Here is a 14,133-nt window from a genome sequence, read left to right on the forward strand (position 1 = left end):
ACATCTGCAGGCACAACACTTGGGCGTGGATTTTTTTCATTACTGCAGCTGTTGCACCTTCTTTTGAAATCTCTACTCCATGTGCAGTCTAATATAAAAAGTGGACTTTTCTATAATACATATGCAAAGTCACAGCGACTCCAGCCTCTGTATAAACAGAGAGATTATTCTATGTATGCGGCTATTGGCTAATACTTTATGCCAAGCTAAATGCTGCTCTTTTCACCCACAGCAACTATTTGGTTAACAAAGTACATGTTGGGAATTTTTTTTATTTATTCAAACACTTTTCGTATCCCTATGGAAACTTGCTAATTGTGCTGCTTTTTATCTTGGAGAAACACTCTAAGATCATGAGCCTTGATGAATTCTAGGAATCCTCATTCATAGCCACGGGGACTGTATATACAGGCTGGAGTGTCGTCTAGCAGCAGTAAGGGGTCGTGGTGTCAGACCTCCCAGATGTCCCCAGTTTTGGCACCAACTCCCTTTGTGATCCTGGGAAAGTTCTTTCTCCTTCCTGTGTCTGTTTCCTGATCTGTAAAATGGAGCAAATACTTCCTACCTACCTCCAGACGATCATTGTGAGGACTAACTAAGCCCAAGTCTACATTACAGACCTATATTGGTATAACTATATTGCACAGGGGGATGAAAATCCACACCCCTGAGCGAGGTTGTTATACCCACCTAAGCCCCTGTGTAGACAGCGCTATGCCTCCCATTGACATAGCTACGCCTCTTGGGTAGGTGGATTAACTACGTTGATGGGAGAAGCTTTCCTGTCGTGTAGTAGCATCTTCACTAACATGCTACATGAGTGCAGCTTCATCACTGTACATGAAGACAAGTCCTAACATTTGTAAATCATGCCAAGATCCTTGGCTTACAGACGTTCAGAAATATTATGTTTATTGTTGTGTTTTGGGTGTGGTGTGTGTGTGTGTATAATTATAGTCATTTACATGGCTTTGGCTCTGGGGAAATGATGGGATACAAGAGGTGTTTTGAGCCTGGGGTCTGACTGTGGGTGGCAGTGCAGAGCAAAAATTCCCTGCTCCTTAGTGGCTGGTCAGAAAGGCAAAATCCTGTGTCTAGTCTACTGTGGAGGTAATTTAGCAAGTCGATCAGCTGCGTAGTGGAGGTTAAGAGCCGAGTTAACCAGAAAACACACACACTCTCTCTCTCAGATGAAGGGCAAGAAAAATTAACCTTGAGAACCCTGATAGTTTCTGCCACAAAAAAGAACTTGTCTTTACCAGTCATGCCCATTACCAAATTATGCAAATCTTTTAAGAGAGATGGAGACCTTATGCCCAGCATTGCTGTGAGGAAGGCTTTTTTTTTTTTTTAAAGCGGTTGACTTAGAAAAAGATATGATTTTACTAAGCAGGAATAAAGTGGGATTGTACTCCCCAATAACTTTATTACGCCTGCATATTGTTCTTGACCCCTTGCTTGTTGTCTTTGTCTCACCCTGTAGCTTGTGAGGAGCAACCAAGTCACACATTCAGCTGAATGCAACGTCGGGGGGGTTTCTCTGAGAGAACTATCTGGGGGGCAAGGGATAGAAGGAGCTGCGCAGTGGAGTTACCCTCCTCTCTGATCCTTTTATATCTCGAGCCATGCCTTTGAACAATAAGGTCTATTTGAATAGGACACTGCGGTTTAAACAGACATAAAGCGACTCTTTCATGTACCAGCCCTGGTTGCTTTGGCTCTTGGCATCGGTTCCCGGTGGAGGGATTGGGAAGCAGAGGGGACGGAGTGAGAGAGAGGATTGATTCGGGGGTGGAGGGGGAGAGTTACCAACCCTGGGTATAAATTGTTTTCTAGCTGTCAGATGAGCTAATTCAGGGCAACCGTAACAAGTCTGAGGAAGGGGGTTTTGCAGTAAAGGCAAAGCAGTAAGGAGGGGGGGGATGAGTGGGTAGTTCAAAAACGCGCCCCCCCACCCCCCGGCGCTTTAGGGCGAGCCAAGGGAGGCAGGGATCGCAGCTAATTCTGGAGCAGCAGCACTCATTTGCATCTGGCATTGCAGACCGCCCAGTGGTGCCGCTGGACCGCCCCCCTCCCAATGCGTTGCAGCTTTGGAGGAGGTTGCAATGAGAAAATCAGCAGCAGCCCTTCCTCTTTCGCAGTGGTGCATGTTCTGGATGCCAAGGCGGTGTGAAAGCCTCAGATCTGCTGTGTGCGTCTCCCCTCCTTTCTCTAGGCACGTCTCTCTGCCTTTCTCATGCACCCGCGCCCCCTTCTCCGGGGGCAGGCAAAACCTGCAGTTAGGATCCCACCCCCTCGGATCTAGTCCCATCCCTTCCGCGCAGATGGCTGAGCGGAATCCCCAAAAAACTGGGGAGGGGGGAAGGGGGTGTCTCTTGCGTTTGCCGAAAGGGACTGAGCTTAAAATTGTGTGAATGCAAAAGGGGGCAAAGGTGTGTGGGCTTTCTAATGTCTGGTGTGTCGCGGACGCGTCCCCACGGAGCTGAATATCATTGCGAAGTGCCTGAATGTGGCTTTAACAGGCTGGATTTTTTTTTTATTTGCATGCAACCGTAGGGGCAAATGTGCTAGTCCATGCAACAAAAAAAAAAAAAAAAAAAGCCAAAACCTTCCTCCTGCCAGCTCTGCAAAGCAGCAGCCCAGTGAGAAGAAGCATGCGCTGATTTGGGAAGGGGTGACGCAAAGCTCCCCCCATCTCCAAAACCATTTCTCCCTCTCCTCCCCTACAACGAGTCCCACCTGTCAGAACCTAATCTCTTCCCAGGAACACATGGTACTGGGAAAAGTAACAATTGCAAAGCGGGAAGCTTTCTCCGGGGTGGGGGGTGTCCTCCCCCCTCCCCGAGCCTTGCAATCCCGCCTGAGTTCGTAACGCAATTTCCTTGGTCACGAAAAGTGTCCATATCATCAAGGTGTTTACACAGCCCCCCAAATAGACGGGAGGGGGGTGGGAATTGTGGATGATGCATGCAAGATTTATTCTATCGGATATGTAAACGCCAAGGAGAGCTGCCGGTTGGACATCATATCTGTGTATTAAGAGGAATCTGCGGGAATTGCTTCTCTAAAGCAGAAGAGACCTGGGGTGGGTATTAAAATGAACAAATAAAGGGGATCCTAAAACATAAGGTGGTGTTTGTTGTTTCTGGGAGGATGGGAGGAAAGGGGGATAGTAGTGGAATAAAAATCTTGCATCAGATACTCTGTGTATGTGTGTGTCACACACACAACCCCTCCGCCAAAATAACACAGTTGAAGTGCTCCCTTTCCCAGGATTTAAGAAAGAAGAGAACAAGGATGTGGAGGTGATTAGTCACCTGGATGCTGCTGATGTTGATCAAAAAATATAATTCCCTAGGAACCTTCTGCTGCTAATCCTGAAAAGCTTGATCCAAGATAGTCATTTTTTAAGTGTGGGGGGGGGGGAAGAAGACGGGGGTTAAGAAAGCCAGCCCTCCTCTCCCCAAGCCAGTGCGAGAGTTGGTTCATTCCAGCTGCAGAAGCTCAGAGGCTTCCATGCATTGGGATTTTTTCCCGAGCTAAAATAATAATCATAATCATCATCCTGACCTTCCCCATCCCCCCTTGCTTCCTCCTCTTCCTCCAGCCGATCCGAGGACCATCCAATTGTAAAGGGGAGAGGACCACAAAATCCCACGATCCCTTGACATGCAACCTTCTTTGGGATGGGACAGGACTGGATGCAGCTGCGGCTTTAGAAGGAATTGGGGAAAATTGGGGATCTTTGCTCTCATGACGGTGGAAGTGAGCTACTGGAGCCGGATTCTGCTGCTCTCTGTGGGGCTGTTGGCTGCATCAGCAACCGGTGAGTGCAATGGAGGAAGCTGGCAACTTTGGGAGCTTCCCCCCCTTCCCCCCTTGCTGCTTGATTCAGATGTAATTCTCTTGCATTTGGGGGGGGTTATATACACATATATATATGTGTGTGTTTGTGTGTCTCTCTTTGGGTGGGAGGAGGGGATCCTCCTTTATAGCCCATGCAAGAATCACGTTTGTTGCTGTATATCTCCATAGGAAGATAAAGTTTGCCAGTACTGTATATCTTATGGGGGCAACAATTTTACAGTCTGGGTTCATAAAAAGGTGTGTTTGTTTCTTGTTTTACTCCCCATCTTCCAGGGATCAGATCGCTGTGTCCCAAATGTGAGAGGACCAAGAAAAATGCCATCACTTTTTTTTTTTTTTTGCATCTTAGTTCATTATTTCTCTACCCCAATGTTTGCCTACAGCCTATAAAATAGATTGAGGGACTTCTTACATGCAGATGGAAGCACTCTTATTCCTCCTTTCTCCTCAAATATTTCAGCTTGCAGTGCTTTTAAGCATCACCTGTTTGGCCTCAGCATTATATAGATATATATTTTAGCCAAATATAGTTTTGTTCTTAGGAAAGGTCAAAATAGATTTTAAAAATGAGGTTTAACCCTCTCCCCCCTGCCCCCTGCTTCTGAAACTGCCTTTGCAACATATCCAAAGCAAAGGATTCAGTTTGAAACTGAAGGGTTTTTTTTCTGCTGTGGTCTTGTATAGAGTCTGGCTTTGTGTAATGGGGGGGGGGGAAGGAGGGGGAAGAAAAACATTGCTCTTTTCTTCCTTTAACGCTGAAGGGTTCCCAATTTCCCAATGTTTCTAAATAAGGTTTGTCCAAATGTGCCTCATGCAACATGGCCAAAAGACTCGTGTGTGTGTGTGTGCACATGGGGATAGGGGTGGAAAACTGCCTTTTTTTTTTCATTGTTTTTTTTTTTTTGGTAAACTATGTTGTATTTGAAATGCAACACTGATTTTATTATGTAAGGCAGACTTCCTCCAAGGAGACTCAGAAAGACCATCAGCACCTTATCCTCCTGAAGTATCTTACAATGGACACCAAAGAGTTTTACTAACTGGGGGCACCAATTAGGGTAGGAGGAAATCAGTTCATTGGGAGTAAATATATAGGTAGATATCTTCCTGATTTTTTTTCCCCCCTCAGCAAAAGCATTGAGTCTGTCTGAGGACAGAGAAACCTCCCCCCCAGCTCTGAGCTGTTTGGCTGGGTTGAGTGGAGTGCTGGATACATACCTAAATGAGTGATTTACTATTTCAGGGGTTTACAATTCTCCTCTTTTTCTCTCTCCTTTCCCCCTTGCTCCCCATACCTATATTTGACTCGTTCATGCTAGATCTTGTTGGTTTTCTTTCAGTGCCTGGTTGTTTTGCATTTAGTCTTTCTTGCTAGCACAGCTCCCTTCTTTTTTCTCAATTTTTGCTTCATTTAAAATTATACCTATCCAGGATCCTTCACTGTTGGGCTGTTAATTGATTTGTACCCCCTTCTTCTTTTACACAAGTGCCAGCTCTGCGAAAGCTCTCCAGAAGTCCGTCATTGTTTTAGCTGCAGTAGGACCATGAGGCAATTATCTGTGTGTGTGTGTGTTTTGGTTTTTTCCCTGCACACCACCACTTCATGAGATTCTGAACAAGCTTTTTATCAAAACAAGGGATCAACTCTGAGATTAGTAAAATGCAGCTAGTTAACAGTGATGCTATAACTGTGCCTGTGTGGGTGAAGGTGCCTACTGTTTCCTGCAATCCTCCGATCAGATATTTTCAGGTTAGCCTAGGATTGGACTCGCTGGTCGTAATAATGAGCCTCTATGGGACCAGGTCCTCAACATGCTATCTCTTCAGCCTAGCCTTTTCCTGGGGATTGCGTGGCTAGCAATAACCATGAGTTCCCATAGTGTGGCACTAGAGATATATATATATATATATATAAAGCTATCAGTTAGTAGTTCTAGCCTGTCTCAAAAAAAGAAAAAGAGCAAAAAAGGAAAATTGAGAAATCATACTGTTATTATATTAACCTTACTCTATCTAATTATTTAGAGCTGTCAATATTCCTACAGCCTGATACAGTTCGGGGGTTGGGTGGGTGGGGGAATGGCAGATTGTTGCAGATGATCTCTACAGATGCAAGTGTTTCTCAGGAAATTACAAGCATGATCAGTTGTCTTAATCTTCTGCAAGGAACTGAACCAACTGTAGCTAAAGCTATTCTCTTTATAAGGTAGGGGACATGCATTTTTCTTCAAAGAACAATAAATTTCTTACACACTCGCTGAATTTAAAAAGAGGTGCAGGAATAACCTGGCAGAGTTTGTCGTCTGTTTCGAGAAGATACTGATTTTTCTTGTGGTTGCGAGCTGGCAACTAGCAATACGCTGCTAGTCAGAGAGAGGGCATACCACTTAATAGTTCTATAGTTTTTTTTTTTTATCCCTCAAAGGCATGTTCTTGTAATGATGATTTTTCACCCTAAGCTATCTATGCATTGTTAATGAAAGATGTCTCTGAGATGGATTTGGGGTGCATACGTTGGATAATATATATGGACAGAAACATACAGCATATATTTTTTTAAAAAAGCTATTGTAATGGAGGTCATTTGTACCATTATAGTTAAGACTGTGTTTTGGTGATTAACCTCCTGTTGATGAGTGGATTATACAAAGATGTACTGGGTTGAGACATGGCCTAGACATTTTAGTTTCTATTGTCCTGATAGAAAGTAGTTTTGGCTGATTTCTTTCTGAAAAGATGGGAGTGGGGAAGGAAAGTTGAGTATTCATTTTGAGCTGCTGTATGGGCACACAAATAATTCATTTTATTAATCATCCCCTTTTAAAAAAAAAGTCAGAATGTGGATTAATCCCTGGTACCTGTACTCCAGCTGTGTAGCGCTTCCTTACAGGTGAAGTAGCCCCACAGATCGCCTTGGGAAGTGTGTACTACTCAGTGTAAAGCTGGCCGGATGTTTTGACAAGGGAGGGATGGGAATGCAGAGCCACCGATATGAGAGCCGACAGAACATTTTAAAGGGAGTTTCTTTCGTCGGCTATGCCGGCACCTCGTACAGCAATAGCCTAGGATGCTGCTGCTTGCAACAGGAGTCCTGCTAACAACCGTGGTGCAATGGAGTTTAGGGCTAGACTAAGCCTGTAAACAATGTCCGATATAACTGTAATGAATTCCCTGCTCTCCCCTTATTCCTGGGGGAGGGGAAGCAGTCCTTTATTCCAGCCTTTTACTGGGTGCAGCTTATTTCCTCCTTCATGTTGGGACAACCCTGGCTAATGGGTAGAGGGCCAGGCAGAATAAGGATGTCAGCCAATCCCTCTGCCTCCTTACATCCTTCCTGCCCACCTGCTTGTGAGAGATGGGAAAACCAGGCGCACTGCTTCTGCTCTCCCTCCTTCCAGCAGTGTGGGGACCATGGCTGCAGCCTCATGGGAGTGCGGTCTAAGCTGTGACTCCTCCTTCCCACATGAGACACTGCTAGGGCTGTAATAAACTTGCTTCATGCAAAGGTTTCCTTTTCTCCATCCATGCGCTGTTCATGCTCCTCAGTTTCCCATCAATCAGGTTCAGACCCAAAATCTCAAAGCAGAATTTTTGGTGGAAAAACCTCTTGGTTTGGCTCAGTTTTGTGCTGGGAAGCTAAGAGTTGGGAATGAGCCTTGGGAATTGGGAGTGTACTAGGCTGGGAGAAGTAATGATCCTCCCGGGGGATATCTCTTTCTCATTGGCAGCACAGAAGCAGTTCCCGCTGGCCAGGTAAGAACCCTTCTGAGCCAGCTTTCAGATGGAGCACAACAACCTCGAATCTTGGGGGATGTATCAGCCCAGTTCAGAGCAGACTCCATATATCTCCATTTCCTGAGCCAATTGGTCCAGGATGCTGGTACAGAATTGCATGCGGTTTTGCACAGGGAGTCTCATGGATTCTCTTCAAGTATAAACTGTTAGTGAATACGCTGGGGGAAATGTTCCTTGAATGTTCACTATACGTCCTGAAGCTTTGGCTTTCTTTGCGTTTGGGGGATCAGGATGGGAATGGGAGAAAGTAATTTACTGGAGAGACAACATGGTGTAATGTCTAGGTCACTGCCCTATGATTCGGGAGACCCAGGAGCTATTCCATGCTCTGCCACTGCCTTTCTGTGTGACCTTGGGTAAGTCACTTCCCTTTTCCCTTGGCTATTTAGATTCTGGACTCTCTGGGGGAGGATCTGCCACTTTCTGTATGTTTGTGCGGCACCTTGCGCAGCTGGGCTTGGACCGCTCCGCATTACTCAAATACAAATAATTATGTAGCTATTCGCAAAAAGAAAAGGAGTACTTGTGGCACCTTAGAGACTAACAAATTTTTTATAAATTTGTTTATAAATTTTATAAATTTATAAAAAATTTGTTAGTCTCTAAGGTGCCACAAGTACTCCTTTTCTTTTTGCGAATACAGACTAACACGGCTGCTACTCTGAAATATGTAGCTATTGAAATCTCAGACCTTAATTTCCTTCCTTGCCAGAAATATCTGTAGTTCCCCAAATATCTCCTGGTGAAATGGTTTATTTTCCGGGTTGAGCCATCTACCAGCTGCAGTGCTACAGAGAATAGGTGTCGAATCAGACTAATCTTGAGTGGCCAGCTTCCAATTGTCTAGGAGCTTCTGTCCAAAGGAGATACACATCAAAATGGGTGCAGGGAACATGATCCAGGCAATCTGCCATGGATCCCAATAGTTGTACTTAGTGCCAAGTTGGTTCATTTCTGAGACTATCACTGAGCAATTTTGCAGGATCCTTTGTACTGTACCTGCTTTATAAGAAACCCTTTTTCCTTGCTCTGCAAAAATGGCTAGTCCAGTTGCTGGGAGAGGGCACAGTAGTTCCTTGTTCACCACCTTCACCTGTATTCCTGGCAGCTGCCAACCATGAGGCACACTGTGCTGCTCACTGTCTGCTACTGTCTCCTGAGAAGCCACTTGTCTATGAAATGTAGAACTTTGGTGTCTCAGATTTGTCAGTGTCACTGGTTAAGTCCAGAATTGTCTATTGAAAACGAGGGCCCAGAGCCGCAAACCTCAATAATTTGTTCATATCTGTTCTCCACATTTCTATAAATGAATTAAACTCGCAGTCTGTAGCATCCATTGTCTGCACTTCTTGGGGCGTGAGCCTGACCTGACGTCATCATCATCATTATTACTTACGGTACGTATTGCAGTAACGCCTCGTAGCCCCAGTCACGGACCAGGAGCCCATTGTACTAGGTGCTGCACAAACACAGAACAAAAAGAGAGTCCCCGCTGCAAAGAGTTTACAGTGTAACTCCTGCATTCTGTTGGGCACCAGAAGGACAGAGGGATGTGGTCTTTGGTCCTCTAGAATGATGGCTGCAGCACCAGCAGTCATAGGTTAAGCGATGGAGAGTAGGTGAAGGTTAGGTGAAGGTTTACCATGTTGAGCCGTAAATCTTGCTTGTTATTGATTGTGGTAGTATCTAGGGGTCCCACTCAGTTATTGGGACCCCCAGTATGGCAGGCATTGTACAAGCACATCCTGAAAAGATGCTTTTGTTTTTAATCCTCAGAAGACGGTGAGTATGTGGAGGTGGGAAGCGAGGGGAAGGAGAGTCTCCATAATATATGAGACCCTATTGGGGTTTCTTCCATGATCCAAAGATCTGATGCTACCAGTTCTCTGGTCTCTTCTCTCCTCCTCCCACCAAGGAAAAATAAATTCTAAACTGCTTGCTAGGCCCGGATGTGAAATCTGAGCTTGCTTTGCCATCTTGTTGAGGCAGGCTTGACACACAGATCAGTTCCGGCTTTGTTTCCCTAATGCGTGTTTGAGAGCCCCTCTGCAAGGCTGTGGGCAAGAAAAATGAGGACATTGGACTAACTGAAGCCTCAGATTTCTCTAAAGTTTGGATTACCATATGGACAAAAGAAAGGTGCCATGAAGAAGAGTACAGGGGATCCCTGGCTTTTTGATACTGGTCTTGGGTCTTGAGGCTGGTCTTGCACCACTGAAATCAATGGGGATGTTGTCATTGACGTCAGTGGGAGCAGGAGCAAGTCCTGTAAGACGTGGAAATTCTATAATGGTTATCTCTCAATAAATGTAACTGGAATAACACTACCGATGGCTTGTTCTAGGCTGTTACTTATTTTCAAGTTGGTTGTCATCAAGAGTATAGGCAACATCTTTTTATTTTAAGGTTTTATCATGGTACTCATTACCATAGTATCTAAGAAGCTTCCATGTTAAAAAAAAAAATCAATCCCATTCTTGAATGCTTGAATTACTCACAAAGACCTCATGTCATTAGAGCTAGAGTGTGCAAGCATCCAGGGAGGTTTATTGAGGATTGGCAGGCCTTGACAGTCTATTGTCATGATTATTGTAAAATAAACATGAGTTTTTAGAAGGGGGATATAAAACTACCTGCTTCAAGGCCAAAACCAGCCTCTAATTCATCGCAGTCAGGAGGAAACTGTCCCTGAAGGCAGGTTATCCCTTAACTGAAAGGGTTCTTGTATCTCCCTCTGCAGCAGCTGGTTGGAGACAAGATACTGGTTTAGATGATCTGTTGCAGGGTGATAATTCTTATGTTGCTATGGAGAGAATAGATAAGCATCTCAACTGGTGTACCAATTGTTAAAGACACATAGGCCATGTGTATACGTTGAGTGCTGCAGTGGCACTGCTGTACTGATACCACTGCCGCGAGTCTGGTGAAGACGCTCTATGCCGACGGGTGCGTGCTGTGCACATGAACGCTTATGTCGGTGTAACTTACGTTGCTCAGGGGGGTGGAATGTTGGCACCCCTGAGCAACATAGATTTTGCCAACATAAGCTGTATGTAGATATCGCCTTTGGAATTACGTTGACTAGTTTAAAAAATCTGTAATATGCAGTGACTTTAGTACTACGCACTTGGCCACTAATAGTTGCAGAGTGGTGCTCTGTTGTACATTACTCATTTTTAACCCTTTTAGGTGGGGTGTTGTAAGTGATCAGCACTGGTCCAGTGCAGCTGTGATCAGACTCAGAGGTAACCCCCACACAGTGATAACCCCCCGCCTCCACAGACTTCAGCAGGAGCTGAGTTAGGGTGACACTAAGTGCTCTTGCAGATCACCCCCTCAGATGATTGTAATGTGAAATATACATCATTCTTGTCCAGAAGAAACTGATGACAATATTAATGGTCAGATGTATTCTGAAAAAACTCAGGCAGTCTAACCTTATTTAGCATCGGTCATATAACATACGCCCTGTGGAGATTTCAGCTGTAGCTATAAAGAACTTTGTGAGAGCTGACTCAGGAATGGCCTTTAAGTGTCTCATCTCTGAGCTTCCTTCAGCTGAAGGCAAGTCCTTAATAGCCTTTTTCACAGTGGAGCCCTAGTGTGAAATAAGGAAATGCTGTCTGCTGGTCAGACGGGGACTTCCGATTCTATGATTCTGTTTCATCTCCGCAGCTGACCGTGGGAGAGAGAACTTCTCCTGTCTGACTTCCATTTACTCATCTGTACAGCAGGTGGAATAATGCCTACATGCCAATGTTGTGTATAAAGTGCTTTAAGAGCCTTGGAGGGAAACTGCTATACAAGTGCACAGTTTTATAGCAACAGCACGTAAGACTTCAACAGAGTCCTGCTAATCTGCCTTTGTATCAAGATATCCCAAGACAGTGTGCCAACGTTATCTTCCATTGGTTTCAGTGGCATTATATCAAGGCTGTATTTTATCCAATAGGTTTAATAGGGAGGCTTTTTGTCTGTCCTTCACACTGGTAGCTAGTTGGTCTGGCAATATCTGGAATGATCCAAGGTTTAAAATGTATCCACTTGTGCAAATACAAAGCACGGAGCTCCCAAAGTGTTAGATAAAAGCTATAGCCCTTAAGAATAGGACAGCAACTGGTAAGTTAACTCACAATGATCCTATATTCATTGAATCTGTCAGTTCAGCAGTCAGTTTGCTTGTTCAGTCTATAGTGATTGCAAATGTCAGAGATAATATTATCACTGTTCAGGCAGAAGGGGGAGACCGTCTTTTCCAAGGGCAGTCTCTGGCTGATGAAGATGTATGACAGAAGGTTAGCAAGTTCAACAGACAGCTAAGTATTAAAAACAGGAAAATTTTTGAGTCCACCCTTTGGAACCCTGGCAATAAAAAAGCAGAGATGGCCTTATCAATCCTGCATATTAATTGGGGGTTTTATATTCTAGCTCTATAGCTTAATGAAGTCTCTGTGATGCTATTTATAGGTACAGTGTACATACAAAATGTATTTATTGGTCTTCCCTCCCTTTCAAGGAAGTGAGAAATCCAGCAATATGTGCTCAAAGCATTTGACTTCTTGCAATTACAGAGCAAAGCCTAGGTCATAAAGCTCTTCTAATACCATCAAACCTCTTGGGAGGCTCTTTGGGAGAAGATACATACCTGGAACCAAGCAACTCCTATTTTCCTATTCTGTCCCTTCCACCCTCTGCTTCACCCTTTAATCTTAGTGAGTGAGTGAATTTAGGGTTCATGAAAATGATGGAAGAATAGTACTGGCACCACCTCCTTAAACTGATTCAGAAGGCTCCTGCCAGAAGGCCCCTGCTAAAGTCCCTCTTAAAGACCTGTTTCTGCCATGTTGCTTCATGTGAAATGAGCTGACTCATTTAAATGGCCTCTTCATGGAATTATAGGACTGGAAGGGACCTCAAGAGGTCATCTAGTCCAGTCCTCTGCACTCAAGACAGGACTAAGTATTATCTAGATCACCCCTGACAGGTTGTTCCCTTTTCCCCTTACCTTTGTCCTTAGGCTGTGAGCACTTCAGGTCAGGGACCGTCCCTTCTTGAGTGTTTGGAAAGCACTTCATGGGTGCTGTAATAATCATCACAGCAATGGCTAGAGTCAGGTCTTCTTTGGATGAATGGCATGCAAGCTTCTCTGTTCTGCTGACTATTCCCCTCCTGGGTTCCTATGCAGCACTGTTCACGCATCTTGGTCCTGACTTGCAGCACACCCCAGGAGATGGAGCGAAATAAGGGCTGCATCCTGCAGAAGTGCCCTTTTGGGGAATAAGAGAGACCCCCTTGTACCTTCTAATGAGCACCAACATACAGAGACCATAATTCATCCCTTCAATGTTTAAATCCTGGGGCTCCAACCAAAATCAGGGTCCTGCTCGGTGCTGCATGTACACCTAGTAAAAGACAGTCTTTACCCCAAAGAGCTTACATTTTAAATTGACGAGCTAGGAGGGATGATTATCAGCATCTTACAGATGGGGAATGTACATCCAGAGAGACTGACTTGCCCAAGGTTGCGCAGTGTGGCTTTGTCAGAGGCAGGAATTGAACGCAGGTCTTGAGAGTCCCAGTCGGTTGTCCTAACCCCAAGATCATCCTTCTCTGATTTGTCCATTAAAATATTTCTCTGTGTGGAGTATGTGTAACTTGTACCGGCTACAGGCCTTGGTGGTAGTTCTGTGTGCGCATAGTTAGAAGTTTTTGACACTCCCATCAGTGTATGGTGTATGTTGGTGTATGGGCCACTAATCTGGTGGTCCAGGGAGATCTAGCTGGTCACATGGTCCTGGCTGCTGCTCCTTGTTTCCAGGTGCAAAATTGCTTTGAAAGAAGCTAACAATAACTTAAATGCTTTGCTAGGGAGTCTTTTTTTCTTCCATATAAAGCATCACTGTTGTTAACACTTACTACTGTATTACACTAGTAGTTAGAGACCCCAGCCAGGAATGGAGTCCTATTGTGCTAGGCAGCATGCCGACATCGAGAGGCGATCAGCACTTACATCTACGTTAGCGGAAAGTTGAACAGGAAACAAAGGCAAAAGGACTCTCCCAAATTAACAGAGTAAAGAATAACAGGTTTCAGAGTAGCAGCCGTGTTAGTCTGTATTCACAAAAAGAAAAGGAGTACTTGTGGCACCTTAGAGACTAACAAATTTATTTGAGCATAAGCTTTCGTGAGCTACAGCTCACTTCATCGGATGCTTTCAGTGGAAAATACAGTGGGGAGATTTATATACACAGAGAACTTGAATAGAGACTAGGAGTGGATGGGTCATTACACAAAGTAAAACTATTTCCCCATGTTTATCCCCACCCCCCACTGTTCCTCAGATGTTCTTGTCAACTGCTGGAAATGGCCCACCTTGATTATCACTACAAAAAGCCCTCCCCCGCCCCGGCTGCTCTCCGGCTGATAATAGCTTACCTTAAGTGATCACTCTCTTTACAGTGTGTATCGTAA

At 44.7% G+C, this 14,133-nt stretch overlaps 1 protein-coding gene across 2 annotated transcripts in view; it reads left to right on the forward strand.

Annotated features, from left to right (window-relative positions):
• The first annotated feature begins 3,505 nt into the window (after window positions 1-3,505).
• CSMD2 (CUB and Sushi multiple domains 2) overlaps window positions 3,506-14,133 on the forward strand; it is a 567,571-nt gene continuing 556,943 nt past the window's right edge. For both annotated transcript variants that reach the window (XM_038377510.2, XM_038377512.2), the window contains exon 1: window positions 3,506-3,826. In XM_038377510.2, coding sequence (XP_038233438.1) covers window positions 3,670-3,826 — 157 coding nt within the window. In that variant the 5' untranslated portion in view covers window positions 3,506-3,669. The remainder of the gene's footprint in view (window positions 3,827-14,133) is intronic.

This window comes from Dermochelys coriacea, chromosome 19 (assembly GCF_009764565.3).
Source record: "Dermochelys coriacea isolate rDerCor1 chromosome 19, rDerCor1.pri.v4, whole genome shotgun sequence".
Taxonomy (NCBI): Eukaryota; Metazoa; Chordata; order Testudines; family Dermochelyidae; genus Dermochelys; species Dermochelys coriacea.